Genomic DNA, 17876 nt, shown 5'->3' with positions numbered 1-17876 from the left:
GAGCAGAGGCCCGAGAAGCCGTGTTCTAACCACGTGGGTGACCCCCGTGCTGGGGTGTCTAGTCTACCCCTCGCTCTCTGCCTGGAAGCCCCGCTCTCGGAGTTCTGCTCGGGCTGTGCTCATCTGCACCCGTCGAGAAGCCACAGCTTCTTCTCTCTCTCACGGCACTTCTTACTCTGCGTGGGACAGCCCTGCACACTGGCCTTTACCAGTCTTGCCCTGCAGGCATGCAGACGCACATCGAGCTGGAGGCGAAACACCTTTCTTTGCAAACGTGTGCTCCGTTCCAGAATTCCTTTAGCTGTATTTTATCCCCCAGAGGAAAGAGTTGTTTACCTTCCACCCAATTCTTTTATCTGAGCTCAGTGGGGAATAAGGACACCTCTGTTTTCTATATATATATATATATTTTGCAGTACGCGGACCTCTCACTGTTGTGGCCTCTCCCGTTGCGGAGCACAGGCTCCAGACGCGCAGGCTCAGCGGCCACGGCTCACGGGCCCAGCCGCTCCGCGGCATGTGGGATCTTCCCGGACCGGGGCACGAACCCATGATCCCTGCATTGGCAGGCGGACTCTCAACCACTGCGCCACCAGGGAAGCCCTCACCTCTGTTTTCTAGAAGGGACAGTCCTTCAGCACTGCCAAAGCAAAGACGAAGGAGAGCAGAGGGGGTGGGGTTTACAGCTCTGGCATAACACGAATATGCCCAATAATCAGGCTGCCTCACTGCTTACTAAAGCCCCTCTCGAACCTAAAACGCATTCTCTGTGACAAAGAAATGAGCCGCAACCCGTAAGTATTTCAGACCCTGACCCACTTCCCTATGAAGTGCTTCCCCTCCCGTGTATCATGGTCTTCACAGCCCACGGTGACCAGGCAGGGCAGGAGCCTGGCCCTGGGCTGGGACGAGAAGCAGACCTCCCTCACCCCCGATCCAGTGCTCTCTGCAACGAGCACAGGGCCTAGGCCCCACGCCAGCTGCAGGGTCTGCCCTCAGTGACCTTGCAGGACAGATGACGTAACTGCAGATGATTCTGACAAAAAGAATACACAGGTTCTGGTCTCCTAAATCCACAAGGACCACCAAAGGGCATTTATCTCTTTATATTTACCATCTTGGTGTGAGATTACGGAACAACTTTAGGCCAAATAAAGGCCCCTGCAGGTCCCCAGCTCCAAATTCTAACTGTTCAAAAAAGAAAAAGAAAAAGAATTAATGGTGTTTTATCTCACAGCACAGTAAGCTCCTCTGGTTATAATTCCCTCATTTAATTCAATGCCATCGGCCCTCAGGGCTCTAAAAGTAGGGGTGGAAGAGTCTTAATATCTCATCTTAACATTTGCGAAAGGGAGATTACTGTCTCCACGACCCAAGGAGGCCTGAGCCCCTCCAAAGAGAGCGCTGCTGGCCCCGGGTCCCTGTCTCCCTAGCTCAGGCCATCCACACGGTGCCCGCTGCAGTCAGGGGTGGCCGCCCTCGTGCTGCACAGGCGCACTTCCACCTGCTCCGCTGCACCGCCTGCAGGTCCCACAGGTGAGCGGCGATGGCTCTCAGGGGGCTGATGTTAAACCCACCAGCAGTTCTGCACTCGCAGTCGTGAAGCCCAGCCGCTCTGGCTGCCTCATTACTATTTTGGGTGACTTTCAAGGCAACTCTTCAATGTTAATTTGATGCAGTTCAATTTGCTCGGCAGAGCTGGCTGCTTAATGACTGCCAAGCAGTGGACCGGAGCGCTGAGACGGAGGCGCCGGCCTTCTGCACTGTGCAGGAGGAGCGAACAGCCTACAGGTGTTTGCTTAAGGGAACAGAGATGCTGAGTTTCTAGACGTGGGATTTCCGGAGGCTGGCATCAGGGGGATATCTTCTTGTTCTATCCTAACTTTGAGCTGCCCGGCAGACTGAGAGCAATCCTCAGATATGAGACACAGTTTTCTCTTGGGGACAGCCAACTTATGCAAGTGTGACAGCTGGCACTCTTACACAGTGATGTGGCCAACTGAGGTCATTCTGTTGCAGTGGACAACACGATCTCCCCCGTTGGCATTCTTACCTCTCCCCAGCCCTTCGCAGAAGTGACTCGTCTGAGCGCGAAGTTAATGGAACCCCCTCCGTTCCCATTCTGGGTTGAGAGGCTTCCAGAGAGGATGGCTGTGTCTGAAGCTGTCAAGGGTGCCTAGGAAATGACACCTGCTGGTAATAAATTAATCAAAGCAACAGGAAGCGCCAAGGACAGAGCCTGACGAATACACCCCAAGTGCAAGGCCACAAGTATAGGTGAGTCCATGGTTCAAGCATGCAGGGATGCAGAACTGCCTCACCTGCCTCACTTCTCTCTCACCCTGGCATCTGAACTGCACGTGGCCACCAAGGTCAGGTTTTGCAAAAGCTTTAATGGGCAAATTTCAAAAATCCAGGGGAGACGCAGGGCTAGATGCTGGTTCTCGGTGTCCCAGTGCCATCAGACCGCACGGTAACTTCACCCCGTGCCTCCCCACGCAGGACATCTGGGACTTCCCAGTCCTTGCCATGGCTGCAGTGACTGACTCTGGAAGCCCCAGGAGGGGGCAGGTTTCCCTGAGTTAGGACTTCACGCTCTAGGCTGATGCACTGGAGAATAAGTGCATGAGTCTGGGGGGCAGAGACCCACCCTGTCAGCAGGATGGCCTCACACTGCCACACCCGAACAGTGGGCAGAAAGATGACATTTAGTGACCCCAGGGCTCAGCACACAGGAGAGTGTGCCTTAAAACTAAGGCCGGTTCTTGGAATTTCCCACGGAGGGCTGCTTTCTCTCCTAAAATCGTCACGACCTTGGCTCCCCCTTCTAGAGCATGAGCAAAAGTTTCCTGCTGGTGAGCCCTGAGACTCTGAAGCTACGCACCCCTGGCACTCTTGCTGCTGACATGCTGGCAAAGCAGTATGAACAAGGTTGTGACTGGAGCTCTTCTTTTTTTAAGCGGCTAACTGCATCCTTTCATAAATAAAGATGAGAAAACCCTGAGCAGACTCTCTCATCCCAGCTGCACATCTCGTGAATCCGAGTGCCCTCGCTGAGCCCCCTTGCCCTGGGGGAGGCATCTGTGTGCTTTACCTCAATGGACTGGGATATGTGCATCTTGTTAATTTCAATCTGCGGAAAGCCACTTCCAGACACATCTTCGTACTCCTCCTCGTAGCGATCAAAAAGGTCAGTGGCGTCGATGCCAACGCTGATGGTCCCCTGGGGCAGAAAAACAAGCAGTCAGCACCAGGCTTGGGATTTGTGGGATGAAAGACAACACTCTGTATTTCAGCAGCCGCGTGGTTCACTGGGTGCGCGGGACTCCACGAGCCCACGGAGCACAAATGTCACGGTTCAAACCCGAACAATGGTCGAGCACCACTGACTCGTAGCGTCAGAAAGCCAGGCATGTCCACAGGCGGATGACTCCCCAAGGACAAGTGGTAGGAAAAGAAGATTGACCTCTATCATGGCTCTGAATTGCTCCTCTCCGGATGTAACCCACAAACGCAGAAAACCAGCTAGAAACTAGCTACATGGATTAAAAACTTTTAACGTTCAATTCTAAACACTCTATGTCACCAAAGTACCTTAAGAGTCTTTAAAATATAGAAATACCTTCAAAGACAAAGAAGTGCAAACCAAATAAAGAATGGCAGATTTAAAAATTGTTCTACATCCTAAAATTAATTTGAGACTTATATTATGAGAAACAGAACCCCATTCTCTCAAGAAATAATAAGCTAAAATTTTGCTGATAAAAATGCTCTTTACTCAGAAAATCAATGTTTATTATTTTTTTTTTTACCATCGTAAGACCTTACAAATGGGCAGATACCTTAATCTAACATATAAAGGCATGACCCCACACACATTTTTATTAAATTCTCTGCAGCCCATTAAAAAAAAAAACTTCATTGAGGTTTAATTTACATGTAACAATATAAACCACTCCCGTTTGAAGCGTACAATTTAATGAGTTTTGACAGGTGTGTCCACTTGTGAAACCACATCCAAAATCACGATACAGGACACTTCTATCACCCCAAAAGGAGCTTGGGAGAACGTGTTCCCTCCCCGAGAAGGGGACAGGTGAGCTGGGTATGAGAGGGAAACAAGGGATGAGCCTGCGGGACTCCCGTGGAGGAGCGTGGAGGCCACTGGGGCTGGAGCGGAGGGAGGGAGGCGGGACTGGGGGGTGCTGGGTGTGGCTGTTCACATAGCAGAACATTACGGGTGGGGTTCATCTGGGATAATACCGGTTTAACCTTGATGTTTTGGTTAGTTTAGCAGTTATCCCAGATGTTCATTTTTAAACAAAGTGACATCACCACCAATAGTATTTTCATCACCAACAGTATTATCATCATCAATAGTTGTCCGAATCTACGCAGCCAGAGTGGGTTTGGTGGCAGCCTTCACTCGGTGCTTCTAGCATTGGCCACCGTCTCAGCTAGGTGTGTGGGATGCAGGGAGAATCTAGGAGGTGACAAGGCTAACCCATCACTCTGCTCCTGTCTCCTTCCAGGAGGCGTGAACAGCACCTCCCACTCCAGGACTGCACGCACGTGCTCGCTGAGACGGTGGCTAGACACAGCCCTCGCGGCCGCAGCTGGCGGCGGCAGAACTATTAGAAGCTGCTGCCCGTTTGGCACATCAGGCAGGTGGCCAGTGCCTGGGCCTGTGACATGTGTGAAGCTGTCAAGCCCCCGGTCGGCTATGTCCAGGGGCAACTCCAGGTGTACGTGAACGCGTGGGAAACAGAGGTGGGCCAGTCCTGCAAGAGAAGGTGCCAGAGAGCAGTGTCAGCACTGCTGCTGGTGCTTCTCCCCATCTCCTGAACGGTGTAAACCAGAAGCCGGCACGCTGGCTGTGAAGGGCCACAGGACATACTTCAGGCGTCGTGGGCCACACGGTCTCTGCCGCAATTCACGTCTGCTGTGGGGAAAGCAGTCAGACTATCCAGCAAAGCACTGGGCCTGACTGTGTTCCAGTAAAACTTTGTTTATTGACACTGACATCTGAATTTCAGATAATTTTCACATCTCAAAACACTATTCTTCTTTTGATTTTTTTTCCCCGACCATTTAAAAATATAAAAACCATTCTTATCTCATAGGTCACACAAAAAGAAGCAGTGGGCCAAACTTGGCAACTTCTGATATAAATCTGCAAGGTTTCTTTCTTTTCTTTTTTTTTTTCTGGGGGTGGGACAGGGGTAATGCTTTCATTTTTGATAAACGCTTCAAGCAGGAATGAGATTAAACATAGTGTATGTTCAATGAAAAAAAAATTAGGACTAAATTTCCACTTTCTCAGAAAGTTAATGAACACTGACCATCCACACCAACCATATGAAAATCAAGCCTTAGCATCTTCTTCAACAGTGAGTCATTCTTTAAAGACTGTGACCCAAAGTGAGGCTGTAGCGGCAGGTGTACTTACATATAGCTGTGAAAAATGACTTTTCATTTAGATCAAATGGTAGTTCCTCTATGTTAATTTTACTCATTTTTCCATTCTAAGGTTTGTAACGCACGCACGAAGGCAAAGCAATAGCCATTTATAAGTTAGTTCTATTAGCAGAAGAACCTCACAACTAATGATACCACTTTTTTTTTTTTTTTTTGGCGCGGTACACGGGCCTCTCACTGTCGTGGCCTCTCCCGTTGCGGAGCACAGGCTCCGGACGCGCAGGCTCAGCGGCCATGGCTCACGGGCCCAGCCGCTCTGCGGCATGTGGGATCCTCCCGGACCGGGGCACGAACCCGCGTCCCCTGCATCGGCAGGCGGACTCTCAACCACTGCGTCACCAGGGAAGCCCTGTCATTTTTAATTGGTTAAATTTATATCCTCTCCTGGAATGGAATGAAATTGACAAGGTCTTCCTATAGTTTTGTGACATCTAAACTTGAAGCATTCAGAAGATCATAAATGGATGTGGAGAAAAGGGAACCCTGGTACACTGTTGGTGGGAATGTAAACTGGTGCAGCCACTGTGGAGAACAGTATGGAGGCTCCTCAAAAAACTAAAAATAGAGCTACCATATGATCCAGCAATCCCACTCTTGGTTATATATCCAAAGAAAACGAAAACACTAATTCAAAAAGATACATGCACCCCAATGTTCATAGCAGCATTCAGGTGGCCCAGGTTCGATACCTGGTCAGAGAACTAGATCCCACATGCTGCAACTAAGACCTGGCACAGCCAAATAAATAAATAAATGTTAAAAAAAAAATAAGAATGAAAGTTTGCCATTTGCAACAACACAGATAGACCTGGAGGGTATTATCCCTAGTGAAATAATTCAGAGAAAGAGAAATACAGTATGTTATCACTTATATGTGGGATAAAAAAATCAAACAATCTAGCGAATATAACAAAAAAGAAACAGACTCATAGAGAACAAACTAGTGGTTAGCAGTAGGGAGGGGGAAGGAGGAAGGGGAATGATAAGGGTAGGGGATTAAGAGTTACAAACTACTATGTATAAAATAAATAAGCTACAAGGACACACAGGAAACATAGCCAATATTTTATACTAACTATAAATAGAGCAGTCTATAAAAATTTTGAATCATTAAGTTGTACACCTGAAGCTCATATAATATTGTAAATTAATTATACCTCAAATTAAAAAAAGGATGCTAAGTGAAATAAGTCAAAGAAAGACAAAAAAAGAATACTACAGTATAAAGAGAAGAATCAAATATGCCAAAAATTTCAAATTTACTAAATAAATTTTCTCCTTGTACGAATATGGTAGGCAATGTTATGAAGGAATAAAAAACAGAGACACTGAAAGGACATTCTTCAGAAAAACAGCGGTGGGGGACTTCCCTGGTGGCGCAGAGGTTGAGAATCCGCCTGCCAAAGCAGGGGACACAGGTTCAAGTCCTGGGCTGGGAAGATCCCACATGCTGCGGGGCAACTAAGCCTTTGCGCCACAACTACCGAGCCTGCGCTCTAGAGCCCATGAGCCACAACTACTGAGTCCACGCGCCTAGAGCCCGTGCTCCGCAATGAGAAGCCACCGCAATGAGAAGCCCGCACACTGCAATGAAGAGTAGCCCCCGCTCGCTGCAACTAGAGAAAGCCCGTGTGCAGCAGCAAAGACCCAACACAGCCAAAAATAAATAAATTTATTAAAAAAAAAAGAAAAACAGCAGTGACAGAGCGTGGACTCGAGAATCCCAGGAAGGCCTCCCACAAAGGCATGCCTACTGGGATCGCAGCCTGCACAGAGCCCCCTCCTCGATTTGCAGTGACCCAGGACTTGCTTTTGCCCAAGAGGATGCAGGGGATGGGATGGCGCAGACTCCAAGGCTAGGTCACAAGGAACCTTGCAGCTTCGTCTAGGCCCCGGGGAAAGCTAGCTACCGTGAAACAACCCAACTACCCTGAGATGGCCAGGCTGGGATTCAAGGTAGCCGGGGTAGAGGCCGCCTGCGAGAGATGGCAGGCCACCCTTGGCCACCACAGCTGCAGTGTAGGAGAGGCACAGGCGTGCAGATGCCATCTTCAACATGACCCAGCTACCACTGGGCTGCATGGGGAGACCCCAGGCAAGAACCATCCGCCGAGTCCAGTCACTCCACAGGAGCGAGAAAATCAAATCGTCTCGCAAGCCGCTAAGCTTTGGAGAGGTTCGTCATGCAGCAGCATGTAACCAGACACAAAATATCAGAGAAGGATATAAACCAATTAAAGTATGTAAGTGTATGCCAAAAATAAGGATTCCACTTCTGCGACTTTCTTCTGAACACCCCTTTTCACTCTCAGAAATGTCCTGATTTGGATGTTGAATGACACGGTCTCCCCGCCTACAGGTCACCATAAGGATGCTGGCTGACCATGAATGACGTAAGCCACCAGAGAGCAGAGCAGAGCCACCCGGTCTGACCTGCAGGCTCCCCCTGGCTCTGTGCTTGGGTGAGGAGGGAAGCAGGGTCACGATGGCAGCAGTATCACGAGCCACTGACTTACGTGTGTGGGTTTCGTCCTCAGCCACCTCATTCAACTCACAAGCCCCGACAGTTTTCAGTTGGTTCTTTAAAAGACAGGCAATGATACCATATGCAAACAATGAAAACCCTTTCAATATTTTTCTCTCTCTTGTTATTTGTCTAATTGTATTGGCTAAAACTTCCAGAATAACGTTAAATACGGTTTTCTTTCCTTTCCCAAATAAAACCTTTGAAATGATAAACATTTGTGTTAACTCCACACTGACAATCAATCGATTCACCAGAGGGTAGAGTAGACTTTAGAGGTTTAAAAATAGTGCTGAAGGCACTATTTCTCAGCTATTTTGTTGTTTCTTTAAACAAGGCCAAAACAGTGGAAAACTTCAATGAGTCAGTGACTTCTGTGACTCAGTGGCCTTTGGTGTTGATCCAAGTCTATGGAAAATGACCCCCCCCCCAAAAAGAAAGAGAATGACCCAGAGAATGTAAGGCTCAAACGCCAGCCACACCTGAAGAGCCACCCAGAGAGGGACTGATTGTCATCTACTATTTCCGAGAGTGGTTCAGATGCCTGCCATCTGCTCTTCTACCAATTCCAGGAAACGACCTTTTGAAAATGGACTGGTCACAGCACCAGAACTAGATAGACTTCTTCTCTATGAGCCAAACAGGGGTTTGGCTGCAACTTACAATTCATTTTCAGTTTCAGCATAATATGCTTTTCATACAATGAGATGTCATGACTTAGGAATGAGAGTTGGATCTGAATTTTAACAGAGGATCAAAAAGGATCGAGAAAAAGAAAAAAGAGAAAAGATAAACTCTAACTCTGGATAAATTAATGGGTTAGACTTCTTCCAACAGCTTCTAGCTCAATATATGCAAGTTTATGTCTTTTTTTTTTTTTTTTTTGCGGTACGCGGGCCTCTCACTGCCATGGCCTCTCCTGTTGCGGAGCACAGTCTCCAGATGCGCAGGCTCAGCGGCCATGGCTCACGGGCCCAGCCGCTCCGCGGCACGCGGGATCTTCCCAGACCGGGGCACGAACCTGCGTCCCCTGCATCGGCAGGCGGACTCTCAACCACTGCGCCACCTGGGAAGCCCTTTATGTCCTTTTATTATTAAATCGTTATTAAATCACATTTTTTCATATAAAGAGTTTACAGAGGAAAATACTTTTAGATAATCTTTGCTATTAAGTGCAAATCACAAAACTTTTAAAGCATTTTGTTTATTTTTTTCCCCTGCTACAAGCACATCTCACCTTATTTTTCTAGAGCAGGGTAGTCGAACTTTTTCTGTAAAGAGCCAGGTAGTACTTAAGGCTTTGTGGGCAACTGCCGTGGAAACTGCTCAACTCTGCTGCTGTAGTGCAAAACAGCCACAGGTAATCTGTAAATGAATAAGCTTTGCTATGTTCTGATAAAACTTTATTTATGGACACTGAAATTTGAGTTTCATATCATCTAGCTCCACACAACGATGATACTGCTGAAAAACTGTCAGTGGGACAGCCGGCAGCTGCAGATTTTCAACTGAGACCTTTGAGACTTTTTTTGGAGCTCAAAGATTCAATCTATAGCATGGGACAGTCACCCCTCCCACCAATTAGCAGAGCTAACAGACTCCACGGGGAACACACCCCACAGTTTCATACTATCTTCAATCAGGTCACAGTCATTCGAGTATAACACAGGTTGTAAAAAGAATCTACTAGTTTCTCAAGTTTTCAGCTACTCAATGAAAATCACAAACTGATAAGATTCAAAGGTTTAAGGAGCTAAACACAAGAGGAAGTAGCTGAATGCTACCTGTAAGAGCCCATTGTAACCTGTAAACTACAACCCCACTGGATCACCATCTTCCCGGACTACCAAATACTCCATTCATAAGTCAACCCTTTTTTTCTTTAACTGATAACAAAACAATGTAAAAAAGATACCTGTTTGTTCTCTCATCTGCAGACTACTGCAATACTTCTCAAATTCAGCCACGCATCTGAATTCCTGGGGTGGGGACTTGTATAAATGCAGATTCCCAGGTAGCAGACTGATAGACTCCTATTTATTTGCTCTGAGGCAGAGCCTGAGAATCTGAATTTTTAGTAGGTGAACATATTGGGATGTAGCTGAGTTAACTTACTAGCTTTGGGGTCTTTATTTATGACTGAATATTTTATTTAGATCATTGTAGATTCACATGCAGTTATAAGAAATAATAAGAGACCCTGAGTACTGCCTTCCACAGCGGTAAACTTGCAAAACTACAGCAAACTATCACCAATCGGAGAGTCACATTGATACAGTCCACCAACCTAATTCGGAGCGCCTCAGTTTTATTTATTTTTATTTTTTCATCTGTGGTTGTATATTTAATTCTATACCACTTAATTGCCTATGTGGGTTCATGTATCCAGCACTACAGTCAAGACACAGAACACTACCATTGCCACAAGGATCCCTCTGGTGGCCCTTCTGCAATGGCTCCTACCTCCTCCCCACCCCCCTCCCCTTACCCCAACCTCTGGCTACCGGATCATTTTTTTAAATAAAGAAGCTGCAGCTGACAGAATTTTTGTTCCTCTATTTCATTCATGATTATGGATAAATAACAAAGTCTTTTCTAATGAAATTATCTCCAATACATAAATTTGGATGGGTTAGATCAACGGGATTAAAAACACATACACGTTTATCTCAGTGTCCTCCTGAAACCCTCCTCCCTCCCAAAATAACGATAAAGGAATGACAAAGCCAAAGACAAAAAGAATAGGATAACTAAAGGAGACAGGTAAGAGGTGTTAACCAAATTTTAGAAACTGGAAAAGGATGAAGAGATGGTAACTGATTCTGCAGAGAAAACTGAAAACTAAGTGTTGCTGGTCAGGAGGTGGAGGGACCATGCACCCCAGGAGTCGCGGAAACGTGGACCCCTGCCCACTCCCCCAAGGAGCCAAGTGACAGAGGCTTGTTCTTTGGAGAAGTCACATGAAGGGATTCCAGGCACAGCAGTGGGGGAGTGGCCCGTACTGGATATAGGCTGAGGTGGACTACACGCTGAATGGTCCCAGCCTCCACTTCCTACCCCACTCAGCTATGAGACTGCTGGCAGCCAGGCGGGAGACTGGAGGTTTCTTCTCAAGAGAAAAACCACCTGCTAATGAGAGGAAGCCTTTGGACGCTAACCTTTGGCGGGGTTGGGTGGGGTGTGTGTGCGTGGGTGCTCCACCCAAACACCCCAGAGTTAAGCCCATCGGGGACGAGCCCGGCCAAGTAACATGCAGTGTCTACTCAGCCTCACCGCCTCACTCTTCATGGCAGACAGCCAAGGACTACCAGACATTTGAGGGAAACCTCCAACACCAAAGTCTGAAACCAAGTAAAGATCAGAAAGAACCAGAAAGAAGCACGGAATACAAATGCCAAAGAAAATGGCGAGAAATCTGTAGGTAATATCCTTAGAAAAATAAGAGGTATTGCACTGATAATAAAAAACATTTATGAACGCTTACTATGTGCCAGGAACTCTTCCATTTAACCTTCTTATCAACAGTGAGTAGGCACCATTTTCTCCATGAGTAGGCACCATTTTCTCCATTTCAGATAAAGAAACTGAGGAGCACAGAACTGCAGTCTCTTGCGCAAGGTCACAGGTGATAAGTGTCAGAGACAGGATTTGAACCTGGGGCACCTTCAAATGCCAAATTCCTACCCCGTTACTTCCCATGAAAAGAACAAATCTGAGAATAAGAAAGTCTAAGATATTAAAAACATTATAGACAAATTAAAAAATTTTCTACATTCCTTAAATAGAAAGGCTGGAAAATAATCTAGGAAAAAAAATCTCCAAAAAAGTAGAACTAAATGAAAAATATGCAAAATGGAGACGGAGAAAAAAGAAGATGAAATTATTAGTCCAAAGGATCCAATATGTGAATAAAAGGAATCTGGAAAGAGAGAAAGGAGGGGAAAAAAATACTAGAAAATGTCTCCGAACTGAAGACCACTCAATTTTCCAGGTGGGAGGGTCTGCTATAACTATCAGCACAAGTGAGAAAGTCACCCCGAGATTCTCCGTCGTGAAAACCCAGAGAGAAAGACCCTAAGGGTTATCAAAGGGGGAAAAGAACATCACACACAAGAATAAGGAATTAGAACTAGTCTTCTCAACAGCAACCCTGTAAGCTAGAAGCCTTGGAACAAGGTCTTCTGAGGCCTCGGAGGAAAAATGATTTCCAAACCGGAATTTAATATCCAGTCAAATTATATAAAACTGCCAATTTTTAGGACTAAATAGACAAAAATAAGCAATACCTATTATTAAATATAGAGAAATAACCAAATATTAAGTTACAGATACACACACTTTACAAGTGTATCTATCTACACACACATATATATCACAAAGAGTATAAAGATATATGCTTTATAGTACTTAGCATCAAGTATAAACTTGATTTTGAGTTACGCAAAGTCAATGTTTTACCTCTGAGAAATAATATGGCAACATCTGCATATATTATGACCCATAAATTTCACATCTAGGTATGTGTGGTATATGGGTGTACGTGCATATGTGCAAACACATGCACACACACACACTTAAGAGACAGCCTTGCACATGTGCACCAGGAAACATGCACAGGAATGTTCACAGCAGCAACGTTCATAACAGCAAAAACCTGGAAACAACTGAAATCTCCACCAGCAGGAGAACGGATAAGCCGTGGTACCCAGCAATGAAAACGAGTAAGCCACAGCTTCATGAAACATACACAATTTTGGAAGAGTATGAGTGGTGGGGAGAAAGCAAGTCCCAAAAGAATGCCTATAGCATGGTACCATTTTTACAAAGCTCAAAAACAATAAAAATGAAACACTATATTGCTTAAGCATACTTCCAATCTGTAACGAAATTTAAAAAGCAACAGAATGAGGACCGTGTGGGTTTCTTGCTTGTGCTGGGAGCGGAGTGGACCCTTCCCACCTGGAAAGTTGAGTCGTTCAATTCTGGGAAATTTCTCATATTATTTCTTTTATATTCGTCCTCCCTTTCTTTCTATTGATACATTCCTTTTATTCACATATTGGACCCTTTCGGATCGTGTTTCCTTCTGGCAGGGAGATGGAAAAGGAGAGAAATGTGGAAGTGAATGCAAGTTATGGGCAATATTCTTGTTTTTGGGTCAGGCAGTGGGTACTAGGCGTTTATTACTATGTTATAGTTTATAATATTACACATATCTTTTCTATGTATGTATGTATATATAATTACATACATAAATACGGTTATATATAAATTATCTTTTTTTTTAAAAGACACTCGAATGGGAATGAAACGGAAAAGAAATTCGACTTTTAGGCATCTTGTGTAAAGGAGCAACTGGAGAATGTGCTTCCTCCACAAAGAGATAAACCAAAAAGGGGAAGGTGTGGGAGCCGACCAAGGAAAGGGTTGGAGGGAATCCAAACTCCACGAGGGAAGGGGCTGCTCTGCCGAGTGTCTAACAGTGCCTCTCTCGGCCGGCACTCAAGGCCAATTTGTTGAACGAATGAACACAAAGGCAGTCCTAGGAAGTTGGCGAGGAAAGTCCTGAGGTCACAGCTGGACAGAAGGCCTAGAAAGCAGAGTCTAGTCTGGACTGGGATGAGGGATGATGGAGGAGAGCTACAGAGGGATGCTACCAGGAGCAAAAGGAGAGAGACAGAACACACAAGGTGTCTGACAGATTTATAGGAAACTAATCAAAGGAACCAAATGGGACAACTACCAACACCATGGAGTAAAAAGCATATTAAGAGAAGTCAGGTAATCATAGTATACTATCAGGCTCAACTGAGTATTCGTACAGTGAATATTCATTTAACCCTAAAGGGTATTATAATTACACTGGATGAACTGAAACAAATGTGTTGTTTGGGAGAACTATATCCTTATCTTTTCCGGCAAGAGGTCAACAGATAATTACTGAAATTGAAAAAAACAGAACAGAGTAAACATGCAACTTAGAAGTAGTAGGAAATGTCAGAGAAACGAGCTCAGAAGGGAGGAGCGAAGAACAGGAGTCAGGAACCCACAAGGTGGGGGCAACATTAAAAAAAAAATAAGCCTAGTAACTATCTGACTTTCTAACCTACTTACACATATTATTTAGATACACACACACACACGAAAAAAAAACTGCCACACTTTAGACTTCGAAACCAGGGGCTACTTAAAAATGATTAGTATCTCACAAAGGTCTGATATGCATATTTAAAAACTAGTAGAGGACTTCCCTGGTGGTGCAGTGGTTAAGAATCCGCCTGCCAATGCAGGGGACACGGATTTGACCCCTGGTCCGGGAAGATCCCACATGCCGCGGAGCAACTAAGCCCGCATGCCACAACTACTGAAGCCTGAGCGCCTAGAGCCTGTGCTCTGCCACAAGAGAAGCCACGGCAATGAGAAGCCCGCGCATCTCAAGGAAGAGTAGCCCCCAACTGCCGCAACTGGAGAAAGCGTGCGCGCACCAATGAAGCCCCAACGCAGCCAAAAAAAAAAAAAGTTTAAAAAAATTTAAAAAATTATTTTAAAAAACCCCCCAAAACCTAATAGACCTCTTGTGCCCATAAGTCTTAGATGTTCCTTGATCAGGAGGGCCCAACATAACCAAATGACACCATTGCCCACAGGCTGGGCCTGGAGTTGGAGAGATGGGGCCCAGCCCTTTCCCAGAGGCCATCAGATGGCATCAGCATCAAAGGCTCAGCCACTTCTGACCCAGAGGAACTCATGCCGAGACGGGAGCACTACCTGCCGGCTCGGGATCCACTCCCACGCCAGCTCTGTGAACAGCCTGGATAACTTACTGGGTTGACCAAAAAGTTCCTTCGGTTTTCAAGTAAAAATAAGACACATTTTTCATTTTCACCAAGAACGTTATTGAACAATGTATTCACCGTTCTGTTCCACCACCTTCTGCCATTTTTCAGGCAACTTCATAATTCCATCTCCCCAAAACTTTTTATCTTTTTGAACAAAGAAGTGTTCCAGGTGCCTTTTACAGTCTTCTAGGGAATTTTGTAAAGACCAAAATAAATGGAAATCCGAAAATAAATGGAAATCTGAAGTTGCAATGTCTGGTGAATATGACAGAGAAATCGGAACCTCCCAGCCAAGCTTTTCTGCCTGGTCATCAAAGAAACATGCAGTCTTGCATTATCCTGATGGAAGATTATACATTTTCTGTTGACTAATTCCGGACGCTTTTTGTCAAGTGCTGCTTTCAGTTGGTCTAATTGGGAGCAGTGCTTGTCGGAATTAATCGTTTGGCTTTCCAGAAGGAGTTCATAATAAGAGGACTCCCTTCCAGTCCCACCATATACACGACATCACCTTCTCTGGATGAAGACCAACCTTTGGTGTGGTTGGTGGTGGTCCATTTCGCTTGCCCCATGATCTCTTCTGTTCCACATTATTGCACAGTATCCACTTTTCACCACCTGTCACAATTTGTTTTAAAAATGCAATGTTTTCGTTACGTTTTAGTAGAGAATCACATGCGGAAATACAATCAAGGTTTTTTTTTTTTTTTTTGCGGTACGCGGGCCTCTCACTGTTGTGGCCTCTCCCCTTGCGGAGCACAGGCTCCGGACGCGCAGGCTCAGTGGCCATGGCTCACGGGCCCAGCCGCTCCACGGCATGCGGGATCTTCCCGGACCGGGGCACGAACCCGTCTCCCCTGCATCGGCAGGCGGACTCTCCACCACTGCGCCACCAGGGAAGCCCAATCAAGGGTTTTTTTTGCTTAACTTACATGGAACCCAAACATCAAAACAATTAACGTAACCAAGCTGGTGCCAATGATTCTCAGCGCTTGATTGGGATATTTTGAGTATGTCGGCTATTTCTCACGTGGTGTGACATTGATTCTTCTCAATTAATGTCTCGATTTGATCGCTATCAACTTCAACTGGTCTAGCGACTGTGGAGCACTGTCCAGCGAGAAATCTCCAGCACAAAACTTCGCAAACCACTTATGACACATTTGATCAGTCACAGCACCTTCTCCATACACTGCACGAATCTTTTTTTTTGCATTTCAGTTGTGTTTTTACCTTTCTTGAAATAATAAAGCATAATATGCTGAAAACGTTACTTTTTTAAATATTAAAATGGCTCCATAAAAATTCATCAATTTTGATACGTTTTTTAAAAAATGCATGCTGATATGACAGCTGTCACAATACAATCTAACAAAATTGTTTTGAATGAAGTTAAAGACAACTAAGCGCTACTAGAGCCATCTTACAGAACACCAAACGAACTTTTTGGCCAACCCAATATTTTTATCTTCATTATATACCCCACCCAGCCCACTGGCACACTGTGTGGATAAAAGTGCAGTCTCCATTAATCCCCAGCAGGCTGCCTTGTTCAATGTTCCTTATACCAAGCCCAAATCATCTTCCCGCTGTCAGCTCTGTTCCTTGTTGCTGATCTTAAGCCAGGGAGTCAATTAAAGACCATCATTTCCCTGTCTCCCCTTCTCTCAGCCAGCACATTTATCCCTTCCACTCTAGTTTACTGGGATCTTTTAGAATCTTGGCTTTGTCCTTCCACCTTGGGTCACCTGTGAATGTGACACACACATCCTCACTGACATCATTCCCAGAAATTCTGAGTGTGTCAAGTTAGAGCCTTTCTCCCACAATGAGATGCTTGTCACCAGGTTGGAAACGATATCTTAATCAACCCTCTGAGTAGAATCAGTTGTTCATTCAGCCAGGAATGTTCCATCCTGAATATTTTTATTTATTTTAATTAAAAAAAAAGTTTTTATTGGAGTATACTTGCTTTACAATGTTGTGTTAGTTTCTGCTGTACAGCAAAGTGAATCAGCTCTAGGTATACATATCTCCTCTCCTTTTTGGATTTCCTTCCCATCTAGGTCACCACAGACCAACAAGGAGAGTTCCCTGTGCTATACAATTGGTTCTCATTAGTTATCTATTTTATACATAGTATCAACAGTGTATATATGTCAATCCCAATCTCCCAATTCATCCCATCCCCCCATCCCCCCTTGATGTCCATATGTTTGTTCTCTACGTCTATGCCTCTATTTTTAAAAATTGATTAATTTATTTATTTATATTTCTTTTTGGCTACGCTGGGTCTTCGTTGCTGCACGCGGGCTATCTCTAGTTGTGGCGAGTGGGGGCTACTCTTCTTGTGGTGTGCGGGTTTCTCACTGTGGTGGTTTTGTTATTGCAGAGCACGGGCACTAGGCACACGGGTTTCAGTAGCTGTGGCACACGGGCTCAGTAGTTGTGGCTCACGGGCTCTAGAGTGCATATGCCTCTGTTTCTGCTTTGTAAATAGATTCATCTGTACCATTTTTCTAGATCTCACATATATGCGTTACTATATGATATTTTTCTCTTTCTGACTTGCTTCACTCTGTATGACAGTCTCTACGTCCATCCACATCTCTGCAAATGGCACAATTTCATTCCTTCTTATGGCTGAGTAATATTCCATTGTATATATGTACCACATCTTCTTTATCCATTCCTCTATTGATGGACATTCAGGTTGTTTCCATGCCCTGGCTATTGTAAATAGTGCTGCAATGAACATTGGAGTGCATGTATCTTTTTGAATTATGGTTTTCTCTGGGTATATGCCCAGGAGTGGGATTGCTGGGTCATATGGTAGTTCATTCTGAATATTTCTGTGTTTATATTTCTTTATCTGGCCACAAGGATAATGTGAGAAATTTCTGTCAAATGCAGTCTCGATAGTAACTATGTACTAATTGAAAATTCCACCAGAAGAGGCTATCACAGTAAGAGGCGAGGTGAAATTTGCCCTTTTTATTGCCGATGAACCCGTGGTGGCTCTTGTGAGACTGTCT

The 17876-nt window shown here is 45.2% G+C and overlaps 1 protein-coding gene across 1 annotated transcript in view; it reads right to left on the bottom strand.

The window, feature by feature from the left end:
• The window catches only part of DNAJC11 (DnaJ heat shock protein family (Hsp40) member C11), a 71147-nt gene that overhangs the window by 12912 nt on the left and 40359 nt on the right, over positions 1-17876 (bottom strand). Inside the window, exons 5-7 of the mRNA XM_030879849.2 lie at positions 3095-3223; positions 2054-2176; positions 1115-1188 (exon numbers count right to left, since the gene is read on the bottom strand). Of these exons, the coding sequence (XP_030735709.1) occupies positions 1115-1188; positions 2054-2176; positions 3095-3223 (326 nt within the window). The remainder of the gene's footprint in view (positions 1-1114; positions 1189-2053; positions 2177-3094; positions 3224-17876) is intronic.

The sequence above is a fragment of the Globicephala melas genome, chromosome 1 (genome assembly GCF_963455315.2).
Source record: "Globicephala melas chromosome 1, mGloMel1.2, whole genome shotgun sequence".
Classification (NCBI taxonomy): domain Eukaryota; kingdom Metazoa; phylum Chordata; class Mammalia; order Artiodactyla; family Delphinidae; genus Globicephala; species Globicephala melas.
This window is presented reverse-complemented; position numbering and strand designations above follow the sequence as displayed.